Here is a 17,798-nt window from a genome sequence, read left to right as displayed (position 1 = left end):
ATTAGTTTGTGTATTTTTTTTTTACCAGTAAGCCTTAAAATATGTATTTTTTATTTTATTTTATTAACAATATATTCAGGCCTCCCAATTAGCAACACAATGAAAACAGGAAAAACATTCTCCTACTGTTATTTTAAGGATGCTGGTAAACGTGGCAGGATGTTTGAAAACATTCTCAGATTACACACACAATCTTTTTTTTTTTTTTGTAGCTATTTTAATATTGACAACAATAGACCTAGTGTGTGCGAGAAACCAAGAACACCCAAACGAGTAAGAAAAAGGAGTTAGACGCATTTCCATTCTTTCAAGAGCGAGACTGCTAAAACGTTTCTAAAATTAATCTGTTTCCAAATGGGTGAGGCTGGACCCCACATGTCTACACCGTTAACACTCAGAACTGGGCATAGTGGCTAGATGTGACATAGCTGGGCATGTAACCCTACAGATGTTAACTCCGACTGATTTCGAGACCATTATCCATCACCGTTGATAATAGTATGAATTATTAATCTTTACAAGAACAAAATAATGTATTATTATAATTAGAATGCATGTATTACTAGTAATGGACGTGTTGTGAAATGTAGGTAACAACCATTGTACAGTACGTAATCTGAAATAAAAAGCTTCTCAGAAACAATAGTACAAAGTGGTAGCGCCATTTTACTGAATATTAATTTATTTGGCTTGCCCCATTAGGTTCACTCTGTTACTCAGTCTTTCATGCGAGTTTTTAGAAAGGGGAGGCAGCGGTTTCAGTGAAGCCTGTTCCCTCCTACCCTGCCTAAAATGAACAAATGCGATATTCATCTGCTGCAGCTTGCAGCCAGAGAAACTCCCTCAGGGAACTTTTAGGCCAGAGTATTTTTTTTAAAGCTGTGGACCAGACTACAATCTCCTTTCAACTACATCGCCTTCAAGTTTAAATCCTACCTAGCTGCCTGATCTCTTTACCTACAATGACGGGGAGTATCATTTGCTGCTTTCTAGCACTGCTGCTTTCTACGCGGATCTCAGCACAGCACCAACAGCAAAGGTATTGGCGTTAAGAAGTCACCAGCAAAAATAGGCATTCTAATGGTTTGGAGTGGTTTTGTGTAGTTTGCCGTGGTTCTCTTTTTTAGGGATGGAATGCAGTACTTGCTAAAAACAAACAAGGGGTGAGAACCAATGCTGCACAAATACAAGTGATGTTTGCCGCTTTTCAGTAGGCGAGCATTGGTCACTGACACGTTGATATGTCACCCAAGTGTTTGATTGATTGATACAAAAAAAAGTATGTTTACTGAAATATAACGATTGGCACATTCCATTCAATCCGTCAAAACAGACTTAGTTATGTACAGTAGTACTACTCGTCTGTATTGCATTGTATTATCATTATGATAGCTGTTACATCAGACATGGTGACTGTCTTTCAGTTATTTATTTGCATGAACTAGTGCAATGTGCAGTAAATCAGTGGTTAAGTAGCCAGGGGGATATATATTTGGTAAAACAATTTAGTCTCAACTGTTTTTCAGACCTGTTTTTACATGCGGAGGAAATCTAACGGGAGATTCCGGATTTATTGGCAGCGAAGGATTCCCCGGAGTGTACCCTCCAAATACAAAATGTGTTTGGAAAATCACGGTGAGCAGCAAACTGGCAGCGTCTTAACAAGGGCGTTTTCAAGAACATTTGTAAAGGTATCTTAAAAAGAAACACACCCATATGTATAGTACTTAGTGTTTTTAGATGATCTAAAAATTAAAGCACTCCTGATACAGTTGCGTTATATAAACTGTTTTGCCTACGAGCCATATAATTACAATATGAAAGTGTTATTATTATTATTATTATTATTATTATTATTATTATTATTATTATTATTATTAAAATTATTAAAATTATTAAAATTATTATTATTATTTAAGCAGCAGTTATACGGCTTCTGTGGAAAAACTAGATTGATTCCAACTTTTAGATTGCAAACCAGGTATGGCACGACAAGAATATTTGAATATACTTCTGAATCTAAATCAAAATGCTTTAAAATATTTTTTTTTTACTGCTTCCATTTGTTTTCCTGATCATGTTTGACTAGCTTTGTGACATTTATGAGCTACCGCTTGCTAGAGCCAGCTGCACGATTGACATCCCCCCACTAGGGATATATCTTTATTCAATGTGATGTGATGAAAACCGCCCTTTAGACTAAACTGTAGACCTGCGTTCATTATTAACTGTAGTTTGTAAATACAGTAGAGAAAGGGAGTGCCCCCTAGAGAATTGGTACAGCTTGTGGGAGAATTATCCAATTACAGTACACTTAAAGAAAGAATGTGTAATTGGAGCATGATACACGTAGATAAACTATCAGGGAAGCAGTTATCTTTTTTAGGACTATACTTTAAAGGAGTTACTTACATCACGCTTCCCTGGGGAAAGCAAAACTCTGGTTATTATTCGTTTATTTAGGAGACGCCTTTATCCAAGGCGACTTACAGAGGCTAGGGTGTGTGAACTATGCATCAGCTGCAGAGTCACTTACAATTATGTCTCACCAGAAAGATGGAGCACAAGGGGGTTAAGTGACTTGCTCAGGGTCACACAATGAGTCAGTGGCTGAGGTGGGATTTGAACCAGGGACCTCCTGGTTATAAGCCCTTTTCTTTAACCACTGGACCACACAGCCTCCTTGGTTGTCTGATAGGCCCCCCTTTTAGGTTATAGATGCACTAGTAGTGATCCTGATAATGTCAAGGAGGGTAAAGCATTGTGAAACATGGGCAAAGTCCAAATCTGACAGTTGGGATCACCAGGGAAGTTTTGAACTGTGAAAAAAAACATTTACAGCTTATAAAGTGTTGAGAATACTACAGAATGTACCATGTGGTAATAATCATATCTCACGACTGGTTGACTGGTTATACTCAGCCGCTGAAGTCTGTAGTTAATGTATTTTTGTAAAATTGTATAATTTTCTTCATGAAGACATTGATAAATAAGTTTGTTATACAGAAGATATACAGCCCACCACTCTCTGTGAGTCCTGCTTAATTGGAAGTGAAGCTGAGGATCCCCCACAATTAAGACCATCTCATTATTAGGATGGAACTGCATCTTAATGACAATGAGCATTCACATGAATAATAGAGCCGAATTGCCACTCGGTTTGAGTAATATGGGTCACACAGATCAAATTACAAACTGGGAATCTAAGCCAAAAAGAGCCTCAGGATGAAGTAGACAGCTGAATGTCATTTTGTGATTTACTTGAAGTTATCCAGATAGATATACTTCAGTGTGCTACCTATGATTACTGTTTTAAGGACCCTTTTGTGCATCTTTTGCAGGTTCCCGAAGGGAAAGTTGTTGTCCTATCCTTCCGGTTCATTGACCTGGAAAGTGATAGCCTATGTCGATATGACTATGTGGATGTCTACAATGGACAAGCCAATGGACAGCGGATTGGCAGGTTCTGTGGGACTTTCAGACCAGGGGCGCTTGTTTCCAATAGCAACAAGATGTTGGTTCAGATGGTCTCTGACGCCAACACGGCGGGTAACGGATTCTTTGCCATGTATTCTGCCGCGCAGCCCAACGAAAGAGGTAAAGCCACAATTTATTCAAGCATGTTTAACTGTCCTATGTGATTTCTTACAGAATCTATAGTCTGCATAAACATCAACCAGGCTGAAAATATAAGCAAGGCATATTTTAAAAGTGTTTACTCCAAATTTAATTCACTCCAATTTTTTGAAAGGAGAAAGTTCCACATCAATGTTACAACATGAAAAACAATTAGACCCAATGACAAAAACTGCTTGAGTCAGAAGAGATCTTGCAATGTAATGACCCTGTGGTAGCATGTGATTGTTAAATACACACACTTAAAAATGGTATTAAATTGGTACATTTAATTGGTTTCATATTAAATGTTTTGTGTGAGGTTTTTAACAACTATTTTTTCAAGAAACAGCTGGTTTAAAAATTAACAAACTAGTTTACTCAGGAAGCATTAGAGTGCAAATGAGAGCTTAAGCTCTATCTTCATTAAAAAACACTTTTTGTGGACAGCGTCCTAAATAATGCAGTCACCAGATGATTTTATTACAGTCAGCCCATTCAATTTATGAAATAAATCAATGAGACACTGGTATTGTACGTTAGGCAAGCGTGTTATATAAACTCTGATAATAGTACCATAGTGAGTTTGCACAGTAACTGCATGCAGTTTTGCCATGTGTTCCCCCATGTTTATACAGTGCATTTACCATAGGTTACATTATTTTACCACTGTTTTTAACGTGCTTTACAGTATATTTCTGTTCTTTACAGTGCTTGCCTATGTTTTACTACAATACACTTTACTGTGCCTTTACCATGGTAAACTTGTATAAGCTCTATGTGTTTGAAGTAAAATGTAATCCGTAAAACTAAAACTAGCATTTCTGGAAAAAGCCTTTTAAAAGATGACTGTTTTGCTAACAAACTTTTAAAGATGCCCTTTATAACCACCCACTGCTGTATGTTTATATAAGGGTGTTTGTGTGTGTTTGTGTGTGTGTGTGTGTGTGTGTGTGTGTAAAAAAGCTTGTGTCCCTGCAGCTAAAACTATCCTTGAGTAACTGCAAAAAACAAATAAGGTCAAACTGATTTAGTGTCAAACTGAAGGTGATTGTGAGGCACTGTAGCTTTAAAATGATACTTTTAGACCTTCATTCATTGTTGATTTAGCAGTGGGTGAAGTGAGCATGGAAAACAGATCACAATATGACTTGGAATTTCTCACTTGCAGTTATGGGATACTACAGAGACTATTATTATTTGCCAGGGACTACAGTGATGTTTTCTGTATTTGGTGGACTATTAACCTACCAACATTTAGAAAGTTGCCGTTCTTTTTCATGCCAGGGTGTCTGCTTGGTGTTTTTAATATGGCTTTGAACAACATACTGTATAGACAGTCTGGTGCCTTTCTGACTATTGTACAAGTCTTAGAGTCTGGCTCCTTTTTTATATTGTGAATTGCTGAATACCTAACCAGTATGACCCCATCTTCTTGGGAATTCTGCTGAATACAAAAACGACCTCTGTAAACATTTTTTACTACTAACAGATATGTTCGTTTAGGCCTCTGTGCATTTTGGGCCATGGTTAGTTGTAGAGTATTGTTGAAAATACTTGGTCTGCAGGACTTAAAGTTTCTGTGCCAGGAAAAGCAGACCTCTGCCAATAATATGGGGTTGCATTCTCTGTCTGTCTATGTCAAACAATGAAAGACCCAGGGTGTTTACTGTTTGCTGTGTTACTTGCGATTTCCCTGAGAAAGTGTCTGTAATGTATTAACCCTATGGAATGTGTAATATAACCCTTGTCACATTCTGTAATACCTATTGCATTTTACAATAACTGCTGCATGACTTATTACATACACTGTGGTGACTGGTATTTGCAAAAAATATTATAAACAATATATAAAATTACAAAATGTGAGTTTTACAAAATAAACAGTATTCATTCAGGCAAAAATGATTAGGAAGGCTTGGCTTGAAAGGCATGGATATGCTTATATTATTATTAAGTAAGAAAATGTGCTTTGTGTCTGGTCCCCTTTTGCTCAAATACTTTAAATACATTCAGTGGAAAACTTTGGTTCTCAGTAACAGTTGTCAGAAGAGTGATGTGTTCTCTTGAAAACATTGACACATCCAAGTTCAACATGGAATTCTGCAGGGACTTTGGTTTTCCACATGCATTCAAATGAATCGGGTCAAGCACTTCCTGTGCTGCTAGGAGCCAATGAGCTGTCTGCTAGCATATGCAAGACCCTGAGTTCAAGTTGAAGTTCAAGTTAGATTTGTGTACAACGGGCAAACAGAAGTAAAAGGACAGTCAATTCACTGATTGCAGACTCATTAAATTAGATCAGATTTTCTTTTAAAGGAATCAAAATCTTTATTTTATTATCACACTTTTTAAAGTTTGTTCAGCATTTGGAAGGTAGTAAAACAAGCATTGTATGGGGATTGATCAGATAGGAATATTAATAGGTATATTTTTATTGATACTCATAAAGATACATTTTGCTCTCTTTTTTTTTTTTTTTTTTTGCTATTAAGCAAAACTGACACTGTTACTTAATTTGGCAGATCTAGAACAAAAAAAAACAAAAAAACAGTCAAATTAAATGGATCCGAAGTGGACATAGTACTTAGAGATGTCATCAACACAGGTTGTTATGTGTTCTAACGTTGAGCTTCATCCCATTGATTTCAGTTTTTTTTTTAAACAGGGGATCAATACTGTGGCGGTCGTTTAGATAAACCTGCTGGCTCTTTTAAAACTCCAAACTGGCCAGATACAGACTACCCTGCAGGAGTCACCTGTTCATGGCACATAGTGGCGCCAAAAAATCAAGTAAGACATTTGTGGAGCAAAATCTTAAGTATATCTTTTAATACCTTTGTAATAATCTATTCCGGTGGCGTTGCTTGTACTGTATATTTCAGATGCCTAACATTATATAAAATGGTATGAATAAGGAATGAAAGACTACATTTGCTATGGGATTCACAATTGTATTCCCACAACCCCACACCAAATATGCCCTGGTCTAATTGCGACAACACATGTACTGTTTAAGGTTAGGTAATGTAGTAAGAAAATGTGAAAAACAGAAAATGTTCTTTAACCACAAAATGTTCCATTATATATATTTTTTTAAATAAAGTGAATCTAGGAAATGTTTTGTTGTTGTTCACAAAGTGTTTTAACAGACCTAGCCACATACTCTTACTATTGCCAGCCACTTCAATTTCAGTAAATGTTTATTGGTCTGTTTTTTTTTTTTAGATGTATGAGGCACGTCTCTTCCCATGTTGATTGCTTTGCATTGCTTCATTGCTTCTTAGCATCTACATTGAATGCTTTTCTTTAAAAAAACAAAATAATTTCTGTGTGCCCAGATTATTGAAGTGAAGTTTGAGAAATTTGATGTGGAGAGAGATAACTACTGCCGCTATGACTATGTTGCCATTTTCAACGGGGGTGAAATCAACGATGCCAAAAGAATAGGAAAGTACTGTGGTGACAGTCCCCCAGCGTAAGTTTTTTCTTTTTTCGTTACTTAAGGCAAAATTAAGGCACAGTTACTACCAGTTAGTGCCTACTTAGGCAATAATATCCCACATAGTGAGCATTACCTCTTAGACAGTTAAACATTTGTAATATTTCAGTGGTAACGTCAATAGGTTTTCTAGCCAGTAATTCATATCTGCTGTGTAGGGTATTATTGCTGCTGTAAACCAAAAGAGTATTTGGTGTACATGAAGACTTAAAGTACCTTCCATAATTTATTTAGATTTTTTCTCCTACTTGATTGCATTAGCATTCTTGAAACTGAGCCAGCGATACAGGAAGAGCTTCAGCTCTCCAAGTCTTATGGGCATCTGGCACTGAATAATGACTGCAGAACCTGATTGGCTGAGATGATATGTGAAATTTATAACAAATTTAACTGTCAGAATTCACAAGCAGTTCATCTAAACTGACTAAGTATAACTGTGCATATAGATGCCTCTTAAAATGACTTAAGATGTCCCTTTTACATTAAGTATATCAGTACCAGCATATTATTTCATAAATGCCCTTAGAAATAAATAAATAAATATAAAGTCAGTATGCCATTGAAATGAACACATCAGTGATCATTCTGTATGATGGGTAATCAAATACTGTAGGTATTAGCAGAAACATCTACAACTAGATTCTATATCATTAACATTCATTACAAACGCAAACCGTTTATTCATGTTAAGATGAAAGAAGCATGTGTTCTTTGATAGATTGGTTTAAAGGGGACTACAGCAGAAACATCAGAGAGTTACACAAGCCAAAGGAAAGATGGCTGTATATATGGATATACACAGTGACATCTTAAATAGCACAGCCTCAGGCATCCTCGATCCTTTTATAATACACTGCTGGCTTTTGTGTTAACGATCAGAAATGAAATCTGCTCAGAATCTGGTTTATTTTTACATTTTTATGGTGTTGGCAATATGGGGTGATGCAATAAAAGATCTAAAAAAAAATCCTTTGAATTTTTTCAGATGCAATGCAGTCTGATGCAGAATGCATAATGATTTCTCTGCTGATCGTTGCTCATAAGCCAGTATGGTATGTGTCTTAATGTTTAACATCTGATATACAGAGCAATACACACCTGCTCAGAATTCTGACAGGGATTTAGATCACCATCATCATCCCTGTGAAAAAAGCACATACACACAAAGCTAAAATGTGAAATGAAGTGTCATTGTACCCCCTTTTTTCTTTTAAAACAGACCCATTTTTTCAGATGGAAATGAGCTTGTTATCCAGTTTCTGTCAGATTTGAGTTTGACTGCTGATGGCTTCATCGGTTACTACAAATTTAGGCCCAAAAAGTACCTCACAACTACAGCGTCTCCCATCACAACGACCACACAAGCAACGACAGGAACAACAAGTAGGTACTATTGTTTTCATCCTTTCCACTCTTGAGCTTACCGTTACCAAATGACTTTCAATGGCAATGTAGTGCCAAGACAGAGGTTTTGATGACAGAAGGGCAGCTACAATTGTATAAGCCATTGGTACAGTGCTATCACAGTGGGAACATTTCACTTTTGTTTTTCTCTTGAAGAATATATTACAAAATAGATTGGAGATATAGCCACAGGCGAGTTCATTAAATCATATATCATTGAAACTGTGATGGAAGTAGGCAACACAAGGCAACTAGCCAGAACGAGACCCTAATATTCTTACTTGGTGTAGCTCTGGTATCACTACTGACATTAGTGTGATTCCCTTCTCCAATTTGTCTCATGCAACCTGTGCAGTGGCTTAATTGTGGTTGCTGTGGACAACTGCAGTGCTCCTCTACATCAAATTGATCCTCCAAGACCTGGCAGTCATGCTGGCATTTTTAAGAGTGAGCATTCCATTAGTAGCAAGCTAATAATGTTGCCAGTGGGACAATAGCCACCAACTTAGACTTTTCCACTGTTGACGAAAGAGACTTGTTTTATCTGGTAATGTATGAGGTGTCTCTCTGCATCCTGTTTTTTTCCATGTTTTTTTTTTTTCTTTTTTTTGCTTTCCAGGAAGGGAGTAGAAATTGGTGAATTATGCTTGAGAGCTAATGGGCACTTCTGTTTTTGCTATGAGGAAAACACAACCTACCAAAACAAAACCATTAGTTTTTAAGTCTCAAAAGTGATGTTGTTCCATAAGAATCGGGCTTTGTTATCTATCCAAATTTCAATAGTTGCTCAATTCCTTGGAATTTAACATTATTGTGGTCTGAACAAAATGTTCAAGACAGGCTGATCTGATATGCTTATGTTTTTTTGTTAGTTTTTTTTGTTTTAAATGTTTTACTATATTATACTGAATCAAAATGGAGATTGATATACTGGGGAGCTGAACCGTTGATGAGTGAGCAAGCCCCTGTCCACCACATTCTGGTCATAGTGGGTATGCTATGGCCAGTTCAAATGGAATGTTAGCATGGTAATTCAGTAGGATTTGTCACCATTTTGTCATAACACTACAAAGCCTACTAAATTTCACCCTGTTCAGCTTCTGTATGGTCCCAAAGCCAGATTACATTTACCTTGAGCTGTAAGCCTCTCTCCCAGTTTGATTCCAAGCCCCCAGTGCCAGCCGTCCACAGGGTCATTCTGTGAGCTTCAATTTTGTAACAACTTTTTGTTTGCATTGGAATATATATATATATATATATATATATATATATATATATATATATATATATATATATATATACACACACTACTTTCATCTATTTTTTCACTCTACAGCTTTAAAATACACAGCAGCCCTGTGCCAGCAAAAATGCAAAAGGCGTGGGACCCTTGAGAGCAATTACTGTTCGAGTAACTTTGGTAAGGAAAATCTACTTTTTCCATCCAGATAGACAACACGTGTTAGTCTCAGATAAACGACTGAGGTTTTCACTGTACACCGCCTTTAATAAACAAGGGCATGTTTTCATGCTGTACTATCTTTAGCCCTCTGATTAGTGTCTGTGTGTCTCAAAAGATTCCTTGAGAATTTTCTAAAGCAACAGTGGATGTATGTATCAGAAACAGTCCCTGTGTAAACAAGGATGGCTGAACTGTAGGTAAACTGTTGGTAAATGAAAGTGTTGATTCAGTCGCTACACTGGCTGTTTTTCATCTTGGAACAACTTTATGTGTTAGTCTCCAGGATGGGTTTATTAAATGTGCTAGATACCTAATTACAGTTACTTAGCGTGCTTGCTGGTATTTGCATACGGTTTTTCAAGTTAACTATTTACAAGGACATCGGACAGGTTAAACAAAATGCTTTTTTTTTTTAATCGATTACACTTGTTGGGCTCTGAAAACTGGTCTACTTTAAATGGATAACAAATAAGTTCAGAATAATGTTAACATTTTAAATGAACTATCTGATACCCCCCCCCTCCCCCCTCCTCCCTCCCCCCTCCCCCCCTTCCTCCAAAATATCCAGGGCATTGTCTTCATGTTGTGCCCCCCCACCCCCACCACCACCCCCACCCCCACCCCATGCAGCTATGACATGTACAAAGGAGGGGAAAGATTTTCCTGGCAACAGCTTTATGACAGTCTATTATAATGACAGTACACTGTTAATAGCTTTACAAAGATACCATAATACTTCATTTTCAGATAAATTATGAAACATCAGGTTATGAGAATATGGACACAATGTTGTATTCATAACACCTTAATAGAGGCTACAGTACACTGTTCATCTCTCAAAAAATCCAGATGAAAAAAAAAAAAAAATTTCACACTTATGTATACACGGGCAAACTGTGTTTCTTGGAAATGTGCTTAGAAAAATGAACTTTACAGTATCTATAAAGACAGTGCTGAATATGCTGCCAGATTTTAAAAACAATACTATATTGTTTAATAAAATAGAATTGCCTTTGCCCTAATTATTTGATGTAAGACTTTAAAACCCAGGCTCTTCCCGGCTTGTTTTTCAGTGATAACCGGCACAGTCATAACTGCAGTGTCACGTGGCGGCAGCATGTACGTCACCATCTCCATCATTAATGTCTACAAGGAGGGGAGTCTGGCCATCCAACAGGCTGGAAAGAACATGAGCGCTAAGATTGTGGTACTGTGCAAGAAGTGTCCTTTCATCAGACGAGGTGAGTCCAGAGAGACCTAGTGTTAGATTTCTGAGCTGAATCATAGAGGTGATTTTGTTTTTCAAAGGCTCTTGTATTGTATGCTATAGCATTAAGTTTGAAGAATCTCACATACTATGCAGGAGACAATGTTGGCGACACTGAAGGGTTATTCTGTAAGCCTCAATTATCTCATGTGTCTGGTCTCAGCCACAGGACCATGTAAACTGAAAGCATATCAGGACTGTGAAAATATACCATAGTTAACTTTTATAAAGAAGGACTATTTGTATGACACTAAGGATTAAACAAAACTGTAGAAAGAAAAAACTAAAACATGTGGTTACAATTCTAACATTTAGGTTTTGTTCCGCAGGCAGCGTTTTGTTCAATCTTTATACCTATTTAAAGTAAACAAGCACTTTTACTAATCAGTCATCTAAAATATGGCATCCAGACAGCCGGCTTTCCAGGGCAGTTAGCAGCAGATTGAATCTGGGCTCATACATGTCATTATGTGAGCCTGAACGGGACCACGAGTACTGGATGAAATCTGCATTGTGAACCATCCCTGTGAATTTTCAGTTAATTTCTGTTCAAGTTTACATGTGATCAGTGTATAGTATTGTATTTACTGTATAAAGCTGACAGCTTAATTTGGTAAATTAGGCTTAAGCATCTATATTTTTTTCCCCATCCCCATTTAGGCTTAAACTACCTCTTTATGGGTCACACCGACGAAGAAGGACGTGGTAAAATCGCACCCAACAACTTTGTCATGGCATTCAAAAGCAAAAACCAGAAGAACCTGAACACCCTGAAGAACAAGCGGTGCTAATTCTGTGAACTACCCCCGACACAACTCAGCGAACCCATCTTCACTAGCAAGCAACCCTTCATCACCAAGCTGGATTTCAGCATGCACACACACAACTATCCCACCCGGGAGCAAAGCTGCTGTCTGTTGAGGCGAAAGCGTAGCAAACAAAGCTGATTTGACTGCTCCTAATCTGTTGCTTTATTTCATAGAATTGATGACGATGGAACTGGTGAAATGTATGCGTATCATGTGTGATGTATAATATAAGAAAGTGTAAAGTGCATAAGATAATATTTCATTTGAAACACTTTCTCTAATAAATAGGGTATTTTATTACCTGTTTTTATTGTTTTTGTTTTGTAAAGTCAGCATATTTAATGCCTAGCGTACTTTATCTATTGCTCAATAAAATGTATTTGATAGTGAACACCATGAGAGAAACCTATAAACCTTCATAATGCCTGAGGGTTTTTTGTACACTGTCAAAGTGTGAAGTTGATGGATGAAAAAAAATATTAAAAAATTAGGTATTGTGACTGGTTTCACCATTGAGGTACAGAATAGTCAGGCCTAATTTTCTGTCAGAAAAAATGCAAGGTCAATGTTTTTTATTGCAATCTTTGAAAAGAACAGTAATTTAAAAAATGTAAAATACCAGGTTAATGTATTATACAAGTGTTTTAAATGTGTTTTTGTTTAATATGAAAGACATTCCAGAGCATTCTGGGAGGCTTTTTCTTCTATTTCTATTTTAAAAAGGTGATGTTCCACTTCATTCCAGAATGAGGAGTTTTTGTGTTCAGGAATTCTCGCTTGATTTCTCTGCAGGCGCGAAGAAGCTTTGTTTAATTTCTGGGGTAAAACATGGCGTACTTGGAGGTGCGGAATCCCAGGAGGTCTCTCATCTCGTTGCGGAACTTGGAGAGGTCCTGTCGAAGCTCATTGAGGTTCTCCACTGTAGGCTGGTCAGTGCTCTGCATCTTCTGTCTTGTAGAAGTCAAGTAGCGGTGAACTAGACAGCACATGACCTTTTGGTAGTTTTCATCCCGTTTCTGTTTCAGGGTCCTCCACTCCTAGACAAGAATTACAAAATCATTAGTTACCCTGGGAAAGCTTAATCATAACTAAAAACACATTTACAATGTATTTACATTTTAAAACTTAAAGGAGCTCACTGTCGGCCAGATGGGTAATTTTAACTTTCCAGAAGCTCACTTACTTTGAGGCTGTTCTGTCTTTTAACCTTGCCTGTTGTGGTGTGAGAGCAGATCCATTTACTGAGGCTAGTGACAATATAGCAGACAGTCTTCGGGGAGGGGAGGATGTTGAAGGGGGGAGGCAGGGTGCACTTGTCATCAAAGTAGCTAAGCCAGAGCTTAGCTCGAGCAAACTTCCACTCCTTGTCCTCATGGTTCTGAAGCATCAGAGAGTGAGAAAGGTGGTCAGATATTCAATTTTCTAATGAGATTGTATTCGTATTTTAATAGAACTGTACTGGTGAGTTTTTAACCCAGGCAGTGAAGCACAGTGATGTAGAATGGAAGGATTCATCTCTCTCCTATACCAAAACCGTCGGAGACCTTGCATCATGAAGGCGGCTTCCAAATTGAACTTTGACATCTTGTTTATCCAAGTTACAGAAGCACAGATGTCTGAAGGAAGTTAATATATATTACAAAGTTCATTCAATATGTTGGGACCTGGACACAACTGAAGCCCAGATGCACAACAACCTGGGTAAAATGCAACCCTGCTGCAGAGAATGACTAGTAAACAACGGTTGCTTGTCTCTGCATACAGTGCATAAAATCTCAAAATCGAGGGATGGAAATAAGACTCCTATTGCATAGCAGTTTCGCCCCTTTCAAGGTTTTACTACAAGCTTAACTAACCACAGTGTATAGGTAACAAGCTTAGGGTCGTGCGATTAAACTCCTAGTACAACCAGGAACGGATCAAACTGCTGCACAATGGGAATCTTATTTCCAGCCCTGAAAATACTGCTTTGCTAAGGGAAAGTGACACTTGTCGTGTGCAAATCCATTAACTTGTAATATTTTTTTCCTACATACATTCACCTTTTCTGTCTTTAGCTTTTTACCTTCAAATCAGGGCAGTTTATCTTGAAAATAGTAGTTTTCTGACTGTTCTGATAAATTACCAGAATGAGAAGAACTCTCACAACAGGCTGGTGGTCAGTATGTGTGATCAAGTTGCTTTAGTGATTATCCTGAGATGCTTTAGGGATGCAATCTCCAACCAGATCTTCCTTAGCATATAAGAACAGTATTAGTTCCCTGGGACAAGCTGGCCAATTGGTACAGCATGAAAAGGAAATCACTACGGCAGGCTAGAGTTAATCAGTGCAGGAGGGGAAACTCATGCAGCACTTCAGTTAAATAAGACTCCACCAGAGATTATGTGAAGAGAACTCTTAAAAGAGAAAGCCATACTTCACATTCTATTAGGGACATGTGTTCACCCCCACTTTCAAAGGGAATTGTGAGAAATGATACCTTTAAAAATGAAGCTTGTGAATTTCCTTACCGCTATTTGCCGAAAACTTTTGTGCAGCATGGCCACAAGAAGCTTAGTGAGGACGATGACAACCACCACGTTGTATGTGCCAATAATCAAGGCCCCGACAAACGACTGCAGCTCCTCTGTGTAACTGAACCTCGTTACAAACAGAGCAATGTGGGCCAGTGAAAAAATATACCAAAAGAGCGCATAGCAGGTGCCAATAAACCTGTGGGGAAGAATATAACCAAACATGCTGTAAACTGATACTGCAGTGAAACTGAATCATCAACAAAGACAATATACACACTTCTTGTTGCAACTGTTAACTTGCTTTTTCAATAAATGTGCTATTTTACCAACAATGCATCTCAGACATATGTACCAATATTCATTCCAAACTATACAAATCTTACAGCCCTCAAATTCCGACTCACGAATGGAAAGTGTCGTTGTTTTGTCGCTGACAGAAGATCCCCACACAGTCCTTCTCCACATGTGTGGCATGACCCTTGTCATAAAGCTGGGTCAGACCGATGGTGAACGAGATGAGGACGAGCAGGAACAGACCCAAGAACTTGCCAAAATCCTGCAGCATTTGTCCCATCGAGATCTAGTAAGAAGAGTTTAATTGCTGTTAAGACATCTTGCAATGCACTAGCCATGTAACAGATGGTCACCCCCTAGAAGGACATTGGGCCAGCTCCTGATGTCTGGGCATAGGATCTACAAGATGGTTTATAACCAAGATTGTTGAAGATACCCAAGGTATCTTCAAAACCTAATATCTTGTGTCCCAAAACAGATGGTCTCTGGTTCATCCTATAGAGCCTCAACTGATTAGTGATGCTACAATAAGGCTGACAGTACAATGCTCCCTCATTATGAGGTGACCCTTTATACTGTAGCCCCATACAGTATTTCCATTCTCATTAGAAAGAGGAACACAAACTATTAATGCAAATTCACTGTATCAGTCACACCTGAATACAATGGCAGATGCAGTTCTGTCTACAGTGTATTATTTGTTGTCTTAATACTGCCACTGAGATCATATACATTTGAGAACCAAAGTTATGAAAATCGAGGACAATGGTATTCAGATTCACCAATGTTTATAACAATTGAATAGAACGCATTCTGTTACAGGAAACACAAAAGCATTCACAAAACTATATTATTTCCATACTAGATGTATATCAAAAATATTTCCCTAGTCCATTAAACTGGTCCCACACCACATGCAATGTTCTGAGACAGACTTAGAATTCAAAGCAAAAGTCCCATTCTCCTATCAGTTTAAGTATCTGAAAACCCCAAAGGGGAATGAGAATTCCATTCAAAGTCACAGAAAAAACTCTTTATAACTTTTTATGTCTTTACTTCTGTGATTTACGTCGTGTTTTTTAACTTAGAGGGATGTTCCCTCAAACTCATTATTCATCTTATATTTCTTATTTAAAAGTAAGTAAATGTATAACTACACTTATAATACATATCATAGTTCAACTACTACCTACTGTTTTCATTTTAGTTATATAATTATTTTTTATGTTATATAACATATTTATGTAAATATATCATGACTTTTTTGTGGAAAAGACCATAAATGCTTGACCAGGGTACATGCAGTTTTCAGCTAACAAGGATCTCAGTGTGCTGCTGTGAATGGTGCGATTGACCACGTTTTGCCTAAATGGAATCTCCATCAAACTGGCTTCAAAGAAATGGTTTATGGTCCTGAAGGTTAACAAACAAAATGCTTCAGCAAACTCTTATTAAAATGCCAACAAGTGCCACGTGCATAAAATGAAAAAGACTGATGTCAAACTTTGATTAAAACGGTGAAAAACGGTTTAATGTCTGCATCATTTATATTTTTTTCTATATCTTTTACTTATATAAAAATCAAACCAAAGGCAGCGAGCTGTATTCGGTATCTGATCATTTCAAATGTATTCAACACATGAGTTTCAACACAGAGGTAAACTGTAAACATTCCTTGCTAGGCTTTTTTCACCCAATTTTACCATTGTACACATATTAAAGGAATGTGGGGGGTCACTGGTTTTTAACCCAGGCAGTGAAGCACAGTGATGCAGAATGGAATGACTCATCTCTCTCCTATACCGAAACTGTGGGAGACCTTGCATCATGAAGAAGGCTTCTAATACTCTCTGTGATCCCTCACAAACAAGTGGCTGATGAAGGAGAGCACAGCAAACATACAGATTCTTCAAGGGAAGGTGTTCTAGTGATGCGGAGGGCAGCCTCACCTCAGGTTGGGTATTGATATACAGATTCAGGGCCATGAGCGCCAATACAGTGTATGTCATGTGCATTTATCCAAGTTGCAAGTCAGTGATTTGAATGGCAGAAATAGAACTGCAGTTTCACATGTCAAAGTATCAGACCCCTCCAGCAGTCTATGGTACCTAGTCAGAGCAGGAACATGTGAACTCATCACAACCACAGACTGTCAGGAATAATCAATGTACATTTTAATCCTCTCAACTCCGTACGTTGAGGGTATTTATCTGCAGCACAGACACCGCCCAAAACCACATTAGTAAAATACAGTAAATCATGCAATAGAAAGTGCTGCTATTTTTGGATGATTTTAATGGTTTAAAAAGTTTCACAGTAAATTTGCTCCTGTCATTTGTAAAGTACCACCTTTTACCATAGTTATCTACCAAAAGTATCTATGATTTACGATACATTCAGTATGCTATGACCAGGCTGTATCAAACGTTGTTTTGCTCTTACTGTGGTATATGTTCACTCAAACTGGGCTTACCATTGGCCTTTTTTTTTATTTATTTTTTATAAGCAGGGCAGGGAGGGAGTTAAAATCCTCCTTGCAAAACACACGTGAAAATCTGTGTTAAATAATGTGTTAACTGTTCTGGCAGTTGGCCACAATTGTAAATTAGTACCAGCTGCCTGTATTTTGTTAATTTTTTGGGGAATAAAAACCCTACAGATCAGTCATTCAGGGCTAACGAAGGAAGAGCCCGGTCGTGGAACCGTTATTGGTTTTGTTTTGTTTATTTTTATTTGTTGTGTGAAAATAAAAGGTGACAAATGACATTTATTTACACAGGATTACTCAGGAACTAGGAATTAAAGCAAAGAAGCAGTACAAGGAGCAGTCCACAATTTAGGCTTGTCGTTTGTGGTATAAAAACCCTAACTTCAGTACATGTTGATGTCAGGTGATTTAAGAAGGTATTAATAAAAGCTGGTTAAATG

The 17,798-nt window shown here is 37.6% G+C and overlaps 2 protein-coding genes across 2 annotated transcripts in view; one reads left to right on the top strand and one right to left on the bottom strand.

Annotated features, from left to right (window-relative positions):
• The first annotated feature begins 619 nt into the window (after nt 1-619).
• LOC117423480 (procollagen C-endopeptidase enhancer 2-like) lies at nt 620-12,364 on the top strand. Its single transcript, XM_034039339.3, has 9 exons — nt 620-1,039; nt 1,527-1,635; nt 3,342-3,597; nt 6,284-6,408; nt 6,957-7,093; nt 8,337-8,500; nt 9,858-9,941; nt 11,057-11,224; nt 11,911-12,364. The coding sequence occupies exons 1-9, from the start codon at nt 963-965 to the stop codon at nt 12,039-12,041; spliced, it is 1,251 nt and encodes a 416-aa protein (XP_033895230.2). The 5' UTR covers nt 620-962; the 3' UTR covers nt 12,042-12,364.
• Nucleotides 12,365-12,616: 252 nt separating this feature from the next.
• LOC117423479 (short transient receptor potential channel 1) overlaps nt 12,617-17,798 on the bottom strand; it is a 17,205-nt gene continuing 12,023 nt past the window's right edge. The window contains exons 10-13 of the mRNA XM_034039337.3: nt 14,981-15,156; nt 14,571-14,772; nt 13,243-13,437; nt 12,617-13,096 (exon numbers count right to left, since the gene is read on the bottom strand). Of these exons, the coding sequence (XP_033895228.1) occupies nt 12,869-13,096; nt 13,243-13,437; nt 14,571-14,772; nt 14,981-15,156 (801 nt within the window). The 3' untranslated portion in view covers nt 12,617-12,868. The remainder of the gene's footprint in view (nt 13,097-13,242; nt 13,438-14,570; nt 14,773-14,980; nt 15,157-17,798) is intronic.

This window comes from Acipenser ruthenus, chromosome 17 (assembly GCF_902713425.1).
Source record: "Acipenser ruthenus chromosome 17, fAciRut3.2 maternal haplotype, whole genome shotgun sequence".
Lineage (NCBI taxonomy): Eukaryota > Metazoa > Chordata > Actinopteri > Acipenseriformes > Acipenseridae > Acipenser > Acipenser ruthenus.
The sequence above is the reverse complement of the archived record's forward strand: the minus strand, read 5'-3'. Positions and strand labels throughout refer to the sequence as shown.

Bases quoted from the DNA above. Each gene is read 5' to 3' on its own strand.
- LOC117423480 (XM_034039339.3), top strand. From the start codon at position 963: ATGACGGGGAGTATCATTTGCTGCTTTCTAGCACTGCTGCTTTCTACG. The intron at 1,636-3,341 runs GTGAGCAGCAAA...CATCTTTTGCAG, and splicing joins AATGTGTTTGGAAAATCACG to GTTCCCGAAGGGAAAGTTGT. The intron at 3,598-6,283 runs GTAAAGCCACAA...TTTTTTAAACAG, and splicing joins CGCGCAGCCCAACGAAAGAG to GGGATCAATACTGTGGCGGT.